At 30.7% G+C, this 13,056-nt stretch overlaps 2 protein-coding genes across 2 annotated transcripts; one reads left to right on the forward strand and one right to left on the reverse strand.

The window, feature by feature from the left end:
• The first annotated feature begins 4,182 nt into the window (after window positions 1–4,182).
• On the forward strand, window positions 4,183–8,731 carry LOC145102872 (bifunctional dihydrofolate reductase-thymidylate synthase-like). The gene is made up of 12 exons (XM_079040368.1): window positions 4,183–4,336; window positions 4,466–4,650; window positions 5,206–5,651; window positions 5,919–6,315; window positions 6,401–6,449; window positions 6,540–6,601; window positions 6,767–6,828; window positions 6,902–6,976; window positions 7,073–7,238; window positions 7,355–7,478; window positions 7,566–7,672; window positions 8,147–8,731. Exons 2-12 carry the CDS (start codon window positions 4,546–4,548, stop codon window positions 8,255–8,257), a joined length of 1,704 nt encoding a protein of 567 aa, XP_078896494.1. The 5' UTR covers window positions 4,183–4,336; window positions 4,466–4,545; the 3' UTR covers window positions 8,258–8,731.
• Window positions 8,732–10,860: 2,129 nt separating this feature from the next.
• On the reverse strand, window positions 10,861–12,674 carry LOC145102873 (telomere repeat-binding factor 1-like). Its single transcript, XM_079040370.1, has 4 exons — window positions 12,443–12,674; window positions 11,639–11,721; window positions 11,418–11,508; window positions 10,861–11,346 (listed from the first exon to the last, which is right to left on the reverse strand). Exons 1-4 carry the CDS (start codon window positions 12,578–12,580, stop codon window positions 11,014–11,016), a joined length of 645 nt encoding a protein of 214 aa, XP_078896496.1. The 5' UTR covers window positions 12,581–12,674; the 3' UTR covers window positions 10,861–11,013.
• Window positions 12,675–13,056: the final 382 nt, after the last annotated feature.

The following is a 13,056-nucleotide window of genomic DNA, read 5'->3' on the forward strand; positions in this document are numbered from 1 at the left end:
CAAATATGTATCCAAACATTATGTAATAAAACAAACATATGATAGTTAGCTGAAATTTAGTAGCAACAAAGAATTTTGGGCGAGCATGAGCTGCATATTTTTGAACAATGTTCCACGAGCGACACAAGAGGCAGATGATCTTCACACTTATCAAATTTAAGCCGGTCAACATCGATATCTTGTAGCAATGTGCTTAGTTGGAATATATACATGAAATTGCATTTTAGAATGAAATTTCAATCATCTACATATGTTTTTGTTAGTAATATTCATAAATATGAATTTTATGAAAGTACATTGATGTTTTTGGCATATGTTTACAAGAGTTTAAATATATGCAGAAAATTGAATTTTAGAATAAAATTTTAATGATTTGCATATGTTGTTTATGTTACTAAATAAGCACAACTCTAACTTTCATGAAAGTACATTGTTATTTTGGGACTATGTTTACAATTTTTTTGTCTGTTTTTTTTTTGGAAACTACTTAGAATATATATAGGAAAAAAACATTTTAGCATCACGTCATGCTAACTACTATATCATTTGCAACCAAATAGGATGAATCAAATGGTCCGTCGACGTTTGATGATTTAGATGGTTTACAATAGTCCGACGACGTTTTATGATTAGGGTGTTCTTCCTTTTGGTTTAGAGAATAGATAAGGTTTCTATAAGAGATAAGGTGAGAGGAAATATAACGTATTTTATAAGGAGTGGGTGGGGATGTGGGTGAATGTGAGGTTAGAGTATATAGGAAAAAAAACATTTTAGCATCACGTCATGCTAACTACTATATCATTTGCAACCAAATAGGATGAATCAAATGATATGGGATCAAGATGGGAGATGTTTAACTTTGACAAACACGCTCCGGTTGATGATGAGGAGATTTAAGGTTAAAAAAAAAGGTGTTTCAGAAGTCTATATTGAATGTAGTTTTCAAGTCAGAGAAAACCATTCCAATGTGCGCGGAGCACTGGCATCCTTTTACTTTTTATTAAAACTAATAATTAGAATATATTATAAACTATAGTTAAATTTCAATTAATAATAAAATACAACTTTTAAACATAATAATTAGAATATGAATAAATTACAAAAATTGTCCTTGTGGTTTGGGGTAATTTACATGTTCGGTGCTCAACTTAATTTTTAAACTCGGACGGGACCCTAATTTATGTTTTTGTTATGTCTTTGGTATGTCATGCATGAAAAAACTATTTTGCCCTCACTTATTACCTTTTTAATTACATTGTTATTATGTATTTATTTATTATATATTTAAAAAAAAATGAAATGAATTAAAATATACTCTAACCTCACATTCACCCACATCCCCACCCACTCCTTATAAAATACGTTATATTTCCTCTCACCTTATCTCTTATAGAAACTTTATCTATTCTCTAAACCAAAAGGAAGAACACCATAATCATAAAACGCCGTCGGACTATTGTAAACCATCTAAATCATCAAACGTCGTCGGACTCTGTACGTCGCTGATATGTACTCTAAAGTCGTCGGAAACCTACGGACATAAACGATCTGCACACTTAAAAGTCATTGATTGTCTGCTCCATTGATCTGCAACGTCGTCACTTTCACATAGGTCGATCTGCACACTCAAAAGTCACGATCATCACCATCGATCATCTACTCCATTGATATGTACATCGTCGCTTTCACATATGTCAATTAGCGGAAAAACACCCCATATACGTAACCGGACATCCGCTTTCGCATCTGTCATCGTCACATGCACACCACGAACTGAAACGTTCTTTATTTCTTCTCATCTAGTGGTAAATGTGGTGTTTATTTATTATTCGGTGGTAGAGTTTGTGGTGAATTACTTCGATGGCAGTTTCCTCTAGCAGCAGCAGAGCAACCAAATGGGTAGGAGTTTAGAAGGGATTAAGGGTATATGTGTGTAATTTACTAGATTAATCATAAATAGACAACAATAAATCCAAAAAAGTTACATAGACAATAAATAAATAAATAATAACAATATAGTCTTTTTATGTTATAAGGACCTCATACGCAACAAAAACATATAAAAAAGACAATCTTAGTTAAAAAAAATAAGTTAAGGAAGAAACGTGTAAATTACCAAAACCACATGGACCATTCACGTGATTTACTTTGGGTAAACTATATTAAATTCTAATATAACTTTTATAATTCTTAAGTTTGAGTTTGATTTATGATTTTTTATGTCTATTTGGTTGGTTTTCTCGGTTTGAAAACTTTTTAGATCCAAATTGAAAACCCAACCAAAATAAATTTTAAGATGAAAAATTAAATATAAAGTTTAAATTTTCCGAACCTAAAATCCAAAGTTTAAAATAAAAATATCTAAAGTCTAAATAATCAAATATAAAGATCTAAACGAAACATAATAAAAGAAGGAAAGAATGAATTAAATAACAAAACTTTCCGAATTTTGGAATCAGAAAATCGATGATGTGTCCATAAAATATAAAATACAATAATATATTTTCTATTTTACTATTTAATTTTTAAATTAGAAAGACATACTATTCAGTTAATAAACACTCATTAATTAAGTTTAATAATTTGGTTTGATATCGTTTGAATTCTATCAAACCATAACTTATACTATAAACCAAATTTATAATTCAGTTTGATCTGAAACCAAACCAAAAACTGAATTTAAAATTTATTTTGGTATAATTTCAATTTTGATTGGGTTTGATTTTTTTTTTCTTTTCGAACCAAATAATATCGACCTTTTGAGAGTTTTACTTTTATTGTTATATTTTTAATCAATTTATTGTTTTAGATTTTTTACACTTTATTAGGAAGTTATTTCCCAAAATACATTCATATGTTATAATGTATCTGAAAAAAATATGAATCTTGGATTAAAACAACATTATTTTTATACGTAGTAGTGCCTAATGACAATGGTAATATAAAATGCGATGATGACAAATAAAGTTGCTAGTTAAGAGAGTATGTTGAGGATAACACTTGTGGATTGTGTAGCAGGATGTATCTATAACTAGGATTAAAACAAACTTTATGATTCTCATTTTTATGGCAATATACTTTATATTTTTTTATCTTTATATCATAATTTATTTTTTATGTCATTTTAGACCATAATTGTTAACCAATATTAATCAATAAGCAAAATCATTAACCGACTAAAATCATTATTAACCGATTGTAATGGTTATGGTTTGATTTTGGTCATAACAAAACCAAACCGTCTCATACACATCCCTAGTTATTTTTATTCATTATACTAGTGACTTTGTAAAAAGATTTTTTTTAAAAGTGTTCATATTTTATTTTTAAGAAATTTTAATTTTTATAAAATCTAATAATTTTTTATATAAAAAAACAAATGAATATATATATATATATATATATATATATATATATATATATATATATATACACACACACACACACACATGCACCACATGCATTTAAAACCTCCATGAGTTTTCAATTTCTTTCTAATAATTATTATAAATTTGTTAATAATGTTAAATTAATACAAAAAATAAATTATAATAATAAATTAACTAAACTACAATATTAAAATATCATATTTTACTTCTATTTATAAAATTATGACTTTAACTTTTTAACATATTATAGTTAACTTATTAGTTTGGTTATGTTGTCGTATGTGAGCAATTGTCGGTTTAAAGTTACAAGTTTTGTATAATTTATGAGTTTATGCAAAATATTTAAATTATTAATTTCAATATAATGTTAAATAGTTAATTTAAATCAAAATTTCAATTAAACTTGAAAAAAATCGAAAATACTGTTTTATAAATAGTTAAAAGTTATAAATTATAGTGTTAAACCGAAATTGTAATCCTGAATTAACAAAAAAAATCATGAAATTATTTTTTATAATCATTAAACATTTTCAAATAAATAATTTAAAAATAACTTACTTAAAAATAATATTATATAAAAAATTATAATGTTATCTTTAAAAACAAAAAAAACATTTATTGTTTTAAATAATTACAATAAAAAACTATTAAAAACTAATAAGATTCATCAAATAAATTTTTAAAAAGTTTAAATTTCTAAAACAAAATTAAAATAATTAAGAGTTTACTGATAAATAAAAAATAAATAAAAGGATATAAAAGGATGATTTCCGGTCCACGCTCGAACGTACTCAAACTTCTATCGTTGATTCGTTGTGTCGAGTAGACTGTGACGACTACACGAGACTTACGACTATCGGCATCTTCCGTCATCAAAGCAAAGCCTTGCTCTGCTTTAGTTCTGGACTGCTATCCATCCTCCTGCATCCACTGCTCGAGAAAACCACGTAAGAAATGCTCTAATTATGTGAATTTGCTGAATGTCGAGTATCGACTGAGCATTCATCGAACTAGTTCTGTGCGTTTGGCTGTTTGCTGACTTTAGTTCCTCGTCTATATGGTTCTTGTATGAAAAGGGTAGGGGGAAACATACCCTCAACGCCTCAAAAGTTTCTACAGGTAATGGGCCATAAAATGGGCTAATCGCATTTTCTGTATGCATCATGCCCTCAACGCATTCGCAGCTCAGTGTTTTTTGTTCTGCCGGCGACTGCATGCAAGAAGAACCCTAAGATCTTTCTCAAATCGACACAGCGGACAGGTACCCTTAACTCATTACTCTTTCTCTTCTCCTTCATCGATTTTGTTTGGGTTTTAATTATTTCATTCTAATTTATAAACCCTAAACTTCCTACTATATATTGATGCTATAAAACTCCTGGATGATTTTGTAGTTATCGGTTCAATATACGTAATCATGTCCATAAAACACCATATTCTTCAATTTTTTTAGGGGAAAGATATTTTTAGGGCATATTTGATGCATCCCTACTTCATGAACCTTTTTGTGAGTGATAAACTCAAGGCCTTTGGGACATTTCGCTTCAATTAACAGCTCTTTCTAGTACTTAGCTGTTTTGTTAAGTGTATTTGTATCAGTTCACATTAATTATATCAATATAGCTAATAATCTCTACTAGTTTTCCTAACTCACTCTACCATTTTGCCTTTAACTGAAGTTAAAGAGCATTCTTTTTAGGGTGTCTGCAATCTGCATACAAATACAATCACCCATTAATGACTAAACAGTTTAAGTAGCTTTTAAATGTTTGCATTCAGACTTTCTTTTCACTAATCATCATTAACTTTGTTTCAGGCTTTCAATCTATTAATGGCTACTGCTGAAACACTAGTAAGTGCATGCAATGGCATTGTCTGTACACATCCAGACCCCCAAAGAACATACCAAGTTATTGTTGCTGCCACACGTGCAATGGGTATTGGAAAAGATGGAAAATTACCATGGAGATTACCTTCAGACCTCAAATTTTTCAAAGATGTCACCATGACAACATCAGATCCAGTGAAAAAGAATGCTATTATAATGGGAAGAAAAACATGGGAAAGCATACCTTTAGAACATAGGCCACTCACTGGTCGACTCAATGTTGTTCTAACTCGTTCAAGGACTTTTGATATTGCAACTGCTGAAAATGTTTTAATGTGTGGAAGCATGATTTCAGCTTTGGAATTGTTAGCTTCATCACCCTATTGTTTATCTATTGAAAGGGTGTTTGTGATTGGTGGTGGTGAAATCTTAAGGTATGTATCCAATGTTTTATGTTTAGAGCATCTCTAATGGTAATTTTTTATAACTTTTTACTGTTGGAAAGTGGTGCTTTTTCTTATTTATAAGTTAGTTGACTTTGAAAAGGTTTATGATTGGAGATAATTTGTGATAATGGGTTTTTGTTTAGATAAAAGTTAGTGGAAAACTGATGTGGCAAAAGTATAAAAAAAAAAAGCTCTTATTTTTCGGCTTCTTTGTATCTAATTTGTAGTACTTGATTGCAATCTTTATGATTCCAGGGAATCACTCAATGCTCCTGGATGTGATGCAATCCATATAACTGAAATTGAAACAGACATTGATTGCGACACTTTCATACCTTCCATCAACATTTCAGACTTCCAACCATGGTATTCGTCATTCCCACTACTCGAGAATGGAATCCGCCATTCCTTCACTACATATGTTCGTGTGAGAAACTCCGGAATCGAAGCCCCCAAAGTTAATGGTTCATTGTCTGAATGTCATTCAGACTCACCAAAATTTGATTCAAGAATGTTCTCTTTTTTGCCCAAAAAGATATTTGAAAAGCATGAAGAGTACCTTTATTTAAAACTAGTGGAAGATATAATTTCTAATGGTGCTTTGAAGGGTGATCGAACAGGAACTGGTACTTTGTCAAAATTTGGTTGTCAGGTACTTTCAACCTCATATTTACCATATTACCCTTCCCCTTAACCCCAGTAATTAAAGTTATTTTCTCACTTTTTATTGTTTACAGATGAGGTTCAATCTGCGAAAGTCTTTTCCACTTCTTACAACCAAGGCATGTGTATTTCTTTAAATCATATTTAAAGTTATTTGACTCCATGCTATTTTAATTAATGACTTATATACCCTTTTATTTGTTCTACAGAAAGTGTTTTGGCGTGGAGTTGTGGAGGAACTTTTGTGGTTCATAAGTGGGTCAACAAGTGCCAAGGTAAATGTAAATCTTGTTTTTGATTCGATGAATAATCTTGAATCTATTTCACTTACCACATAAATAGTAAATAAATGTTTTTATTTGTCTTAGTTTTTACTTTTTAATAAATAATGAATGAAAATGTTTGTTTTTGTCTTAGTTTTTGGTTTATATTGTTATCAGGTCTTACAAGATAAGGGCATTCATATATGGGATGGTAATGCATCAAGAACCTACCTAGACAGGTAATTAGCATGATTATTTTTTTTAATAATTTATATATGTTTTTTAAAAAAAATATTTCATTCATACTTTCAGTATTGGCTTAGTGGATAGAGAAGAAGGTGATCTGGGTCCGGTTTATGGGTTTCAGTGGAGACACTTTGGTGCAAGGTTAGTTGTCTTGTGAAAAAGACGTAAATGCCCTTGTGATGTTTTGGATATGTAAACAAATTAATTGATACTTAAAAAAAAAAAAAACATTTACAGGTATACTAACATGCATGCTGACTACAGTGGTCAAGGGTTTGACCAATTGCTAGATGTTATTAACAAAATAAAAAATAATCCAGATGATCGACGTATCATTCTTTCAGCATGGAACCCTTCAGATCTCAAACAAATGGCACTTCCACCATGTCACATGTTTGCACAGGTTCCTTTTATTTTTTTATATTTCTAATTTCTAATTTCTTTCCTTCCATTAATCTGTAAATAACATTATTATTATTATTATTATTATTATTATTATTATTATTATTATTTTTGTAGTTTTATGTAAATGAAGGAGAGTTATCTTGTCAAATGTATCAGAGATCAGCTGACATGGGACTTGGTGTTCCGTTTAACATAGCTTCATATGCGTTGTTGACTTGCATGATTGCACATGTTTGTGGTATGTATGAATATTTTTTTTTAAAAAAAATCTCCATTAATTTTAGATAAATTGTTTTTATAAAAGTTTATTTGAATAAAATGACAGATCTTGTTCCTGGTGATTTTGTCCATGTTCTTGGTGATGCTCATGTCTATAGCACTCATGTCAGACCCTTGCAGGATCAGCTTCAAAAGCTGCCTAAACCTTTTCCTGTAAGCAGAATTAAGTTTTTCTTTTTTTTTACAAATTTGCCCTTGTGTACTTTTTCCTTCTATTTCCATAAAATGTTGTCCTTTTTGTAAATATTTATAATGGAAAGTTACAAAAAAGCCATTATGTTTTTGGCAGTTATACGTTTCAACCATTAATACTTTATTTTTTTCTTTTTTCCAATCAAACATAAAAGTTTCAGACATTTTTTCAAATTAACCGTTTTGTTATATTAGATTTCTATGGTAAAAATAGTTAATTTGGAAAAAGTGTCTGAAACTTTTATGGATTGATTAGAAAAAATAAAGTACAAGTGGTTAAACTGCAAAATTGCTCAAAATAAGGTTTTTTTTTTAATCATCATATATCTGTACAAAACTTTATCCAAACAACACTTATATTGTAAAAAAAAAAGAAACATGGCATATGTTATAGTTATATATGTTATTTTGATTTTTAAATTTATATAATTGCAGATATTGAAGATTAATTCAGAGAAGAAGGATATAGATGGTTTTGTGGCTGATGATTTTAAACTCATAGGATATAATCCTCATCAGAAAATAGAAATGAAAATGGCAGTATAGATCCGATTTTGGTATGAACCCTTACATTTTGGTCCCTGTGTATAGTTGGTTTTTGCATTTTTGGTCCTTACTTTAGGTTCGTGTAATGTTTTTGGTCCCTGATCCAAGTAAATGACTATTTTAATTTTTGTCCCAAAGATATAGTCATTTTACTTGGAATATGGACTAAAAAAGTTAGAAAAATCTCAAGTAAGGACCAAAATTGTAAAAGGACTTTTTGGGACCAAAAATGTAATTCTGTGATGGTTTAAAAATTGAAATGTTACATGTTGGTTAAGGTGATTTGAGTATGTAGTTATGTTTTAGCTGTTTGATGAGGGTTCTGCTAACATTTGTTAAAACAAGGCTACAAGAGCATGTTATGACTTGTGGGAGTTGTACATGTAGCTAGGGCTATTGTACCTTGTGTGCCTTGTTTTACTCGTTAGTATTGATGCAAAAACTAAGACTATATATCCAAGTGTTTGTTCGTCAGATTCTGTGTATTGATAATATTGCTTATTTATTGGTATCTTAATGCGTGTTTGGTTCACAAGAATATGATCGAATTGAAATTTAAGTTTGTTTCATGGGGTGCTTGGTTGAATGAGATGAACAAAATAGAATTATCATGTATTAGTATGTAATAGTAGTCACTAAAGGGCTTGTAGCCTAGAAATATCAGGTGTTGATGGAAATGTGTCATTCAGCCAAAGGTTAATTTTCAAGTTTTGTTGTTGGTGACAAAATGAGTAGTTTAGAAGTAGTATAGAGAGTATGTGTTTGTGGTTCTAAAATTTTTTAACAATAGTTGTCTTAGTTAAACAACCAATGGATTTTATCCTAAGTTGGATTTTATGTCCATTAAAAACCTTTAAGTTTGGCAAAAAAAAACCAACGGTTTTACTCTAGGTAGGATTTTATGTCCATTAATGTTTGACATTCGGATAGGTTTTGTCATTTATTGTTTTTATCAGATGCAGCGGGTTACTATGTCTTGTTGGAAGATTGCCAATATTGCCTATAGGCTATAGCTATATGATTACTCCTCCCCATAATTGCCTCTTTCATTCACCTTAACTCAAACTCCACCAACGTTCCCGCTTTCCCACCACAATGGATTAAAGATCGAAGATCGATGAATAGCTTATAACAATTTCACTATAGATTATACATGGGAACCAAATTGCCATTACTGGATTCGAATCCAACCCAATCGATCAAAGAGAACATGAATTCTTCATTTTAATTTTCTGATTTCAAAACTCACAAAGAAATAGGGGTTAATTTACACAATGAAACTTCATTCTCTCAAGTATCTTTTCTCTTCTAAGTTGACAATCATATGCAAAATTGTAGATTTGTGAACACCAATTTCCAAAAATGTGCAATTATCGGAAGAAGAAAGTTTTCGAGAAAAGCTTATAAATGGAAGGTTTGGATTGGACAAGGTGCCAAATAAACTCTAAATTGAAGGATCTTCAAAACAATGCAATGATTGTAACTGCATCTACAACACCAACAACAAAAAGATGAACAGACAAGCGCGAGATCCGAGATGTTATAAAATCGGCACAAAGCGAATATAAATAGCTTTATAAAATGAAAGTTTTTCCTCATTAGTCAACTTGGGATGTTCTGAAACTCCACAAGAAATGATTGAGTGTCGCAAAAGCCAATGAAGACTTCCTTGCCTCCATAAAAAACAAAAACATTTTCAGATGCACAATTTACACCCTCAAGCGATTCATGTTGTTGACTCGCAGCCAAAACTAGAAGAAAGCAACATCAACAACCTCCGAATACAGTTGATCTAGTCAATGAATTCGCTAACATCCACAATATAAGCAAAGTGGAGGCGGAAGAGAAAAAAATATATATCAAGATGAAAATTGTACATTATGCGAGAAACTGAGTGACAAATTGAATTCTTCGAGTGGGAGATTGAGGCGCATGAACATTTAACATTTGAACGGATGTTTGATGTAAATTGTGATTGAGAAAAAACGACAAATTTCAACAAAATATGGTCGAGAGTATTAGAATTTCATTTTTGGGCTTTAGTTAATCGTTTTAGGATTTTTAATTATGGTGGTTGAATTTTAATTTTCGTTTTATCTTTTTTTTTTTCATCTGTACTAGTTTTTGTTTTAATACAAAAATGTTGTGTTTAATTTTATTTTAACTTTTTGGTTTTAAATTAACGTGGGTTTAGCTTAAAAATTTTAAAAATAAAACATTGAGTGAATCGGATTGGGATAGATAAGAAAGATGGTTTCCATATGTTATATTTTGTAACTTTGTTGGATGAGAAAGACATTTCCATCACATCAACGACACATTAAATTTTTTTGGTTATGGATTGCTTTCACCCTAAGAGTCTTATAAAGATTGTTAATTCTATAAGTTGTCATATCTATGTGTAACCCATTCATCTTTCCACACAAACTTACACTTTTAGAAAAGTGACATTTGAGATTTTATAGAGGTGTCGAGATGAGAAGAGTTTCTTGGAAAATTAAATGAGACAGCCTTAAGATAGTGATATTACTAGTTTTAGTTTGTCTTTAATATGGAATTATTATCCCTTGTACATTTTTATCAACATATTTTCAAGTTGGAAAGATCCACCTCAAGTCATGCAGCATCTTAATTCCCAACAAGGTGATGAGATTAACAAGAAATCCACATTTGTAGTGACACATGCATTTGCTATTTTTGTCTGTTAGAGGGGTTTGTTATGCATAAATTATAAAGTGTTTATTTCACTTATAACATTAGTCCAAGTTTAATGGATTTGTAGCATAACTTCCTTTTCCATCCTTTCGGTATACTTTCTTTGACAGCTTCTTCTTGACAATTCTCTCTGAATATCTTCTGATTCTTTGTTTTTGGATTTTCTTAACAACCCCAGTATAACCAAACTCTATTGCTTCTCCTTTGGATTCATTAACTGCTTCAACTGATGGATGTTGAACTCCTAAATTTTGAAGTGTAACAACTACTTCATAGGTATTATAACCTGATTCCTTCATTGATTGAATAGCTTCTTTAATGTCAACCTCAACATTCTGATTTTCTTCATCAACTAATTCTTGAATATCAATTTTCTGAAAAAAGAAACATCTAGTGTGGTCTATTTAATCACAGAATGCATTGAGTTTAGCAAATCAGATCTAACCTTGGTGTAGCTATGATCTGCAACAACATGAAGCCCATCTGAATTGTTTGTGGATGGAAATGGAAGTGCTTTAAGATTCTTAGCATCATACCTAGTAGAATATTAAGCACATAATATAATGAGTACCATTTTGAGCACTTGATGTATGCTAATTGTTATTTATAGAAGTATTAATTTTCAAAAACTAAAACTATCTTGGGATTCAGAGAAGACAAACATACCCAGAACCTATTTTCTTATCTGTTGAGCACCGAAGAGACACAGCTCTTCTAGAAGCATTACCACATAGGTTACGCCATTTGTCCTGAAATTGGAAATGACATTGAGATTTATAAACTTTGCAATTTCATCAATAGTAGATTAGGATAGCCAAATACAATCAGGCTCCATTTGGGGGTATCTTGACAGATACTTTATCATCCATACAAAGACAATTTAACCTCTCTCAATTTCCCCAAGTAGAAGAAAAGGGAGTATATTTGAGACCAAGAAGGAGATTGAGAGGTAGCAAAGATGAGATGTAGAAAAATGTTTTGCTTTCATCTTTCATCTTTATCACATCAGGTAAATCAATTTCACAACTAAAACTGCCTCTATTGATCTTCTGCCTACCAGGTGTTCGATGTAATGTCCCTGTGAGAAAACAGGTGTTCATTGACACATATTGCAGACGCTCTTTGCGACCAGAGATAAATGACATTATTGCAATGTGTATTTCTCTGCTGCATCTTTTTCGTTTGTAATGCGTGTTCTCAGCATTTAACAGTTCAATCTTAAATGTCCTTAGTTATGTGGCTGGATTGAGTTTAAGGCGAGCAGCGTTTTTTTTTTCTGCAAATGCCCAATGCCAATAGCAGTTGGCAGTGTGTAACTTTTGTATTTCAACGTTAGCTGAAGGTTTTAGTTACATATTACTTAAAAAGGTACGAAGATTCGCAAAAAAAATGGCAGGATCGAAAGTCAGGAATATACGATTGAAGCAAGAAAAGTTTGTAAAGCGGAAAAGGTGAGAAAATATAAATTACCTTGAGATCAATATTGGTCCGGGCAATGAGGCAAGGAGCGAGGTCTTCATCGGTGAGTATTTTCATCCATTTCCCGGTTCCGTACTTGTCTACTCCGGCGCGAAGGGCGTTTTCTTCCTCCAATGTCCACCGATGCATAGGGATTCTGTGTATAGTGTATATGAACTGTAGAAGGAGAAGAAGGACAAATCCCTATGTGGCTCCTGGTTCGGATTATGATTCTTTATTGGTTCAGTTTTCAGGGAAGTTCGGAAAAAATTATTACTTACTAAGTGTTGTGTTGATGCTGGTTGATTTAAAAAATGATTAAATTTAGAGTATAAAATGAAATATTTTTTAATGTACAACTTTAAAATCTTCTCTAATAAATGAAGGTTTTTTTTTGCCACTTGTCACTCTTACATTAATTTGGACACATGTCATTTTTTGGTATTTTTGAATAATTTTTTTTTTTCATTTGTCATTTTGTCATTTTTTATCTTTTCTTAATTAACAATCAAATTTACACACCAATTGCTAATTGCCTTAATTAAAAATAGTCAATAAATTACAATATTAGTACTTATATATTGTATTTTAATATGTTTCCTTTTAAATTCAAATTTTAAATTTCA

Source organism: Lactuca serriola, chromosome 4, assembly GCF_051521515.1.
Source record: "Lactuca serriola cultivar US96UC23 chromosome 4, Lser_US96UC23_V15, whole genome shotgun sequence".
Classification (NCBI taxonomy): Eukaryota; Viridiplantae; Streptophyta; class Magnoliopsida; order Asterales; family Asteraceae; genus Lactuca; species Lactuca serriola.

Excerpts from the sequence above, each read along its gene's own strand:
- LOC145102873 (XM_079040370.1), bottom strand. The coding sequence starts at position 12,580 with ATGCATCGGTGGACATTGGAGGAAGAAAACGCCCTTCGCGCCGGAGTA. Across the intron at positions 11,722-12,442 it reads GGACCAATATTGATCTCAAG|GACAAATGGCGTAACCTATG; the intron begins GTAATTTATATT and ends TTCCAATTTCAG. Across the intron at positions 11,347-11,417 it reads CAGATCATAGCTACACCAAG|AAAATTGATATTCAAGAATT; the intron begins GTTAGATCTGAT and ends TTCTTTTTTCAG.
- LOC145102872 (XM_079040368.1), top strand. The coding sequence starts at position 4,546 with ATGCATCATGCCCTCAACGCATTCGCAGCTCAGTGTTTTTTGTTCTGC. Across the intron at positions 4,651-5,205 it reads CAAATCGACACAGCGGACAG|GCTTTCAATCTATTAATGGC; the intron begins GTACCCTTAACT and ends ACTTTGTTTCAG. Across the intron at positions 7,239-7,354 it reads CATGTCACATGTTTGCACAG|TTTTATGTAAATGAAGGAGA; the intron begins GTTCCTTTTATT and ends TTATTTTTGTAG.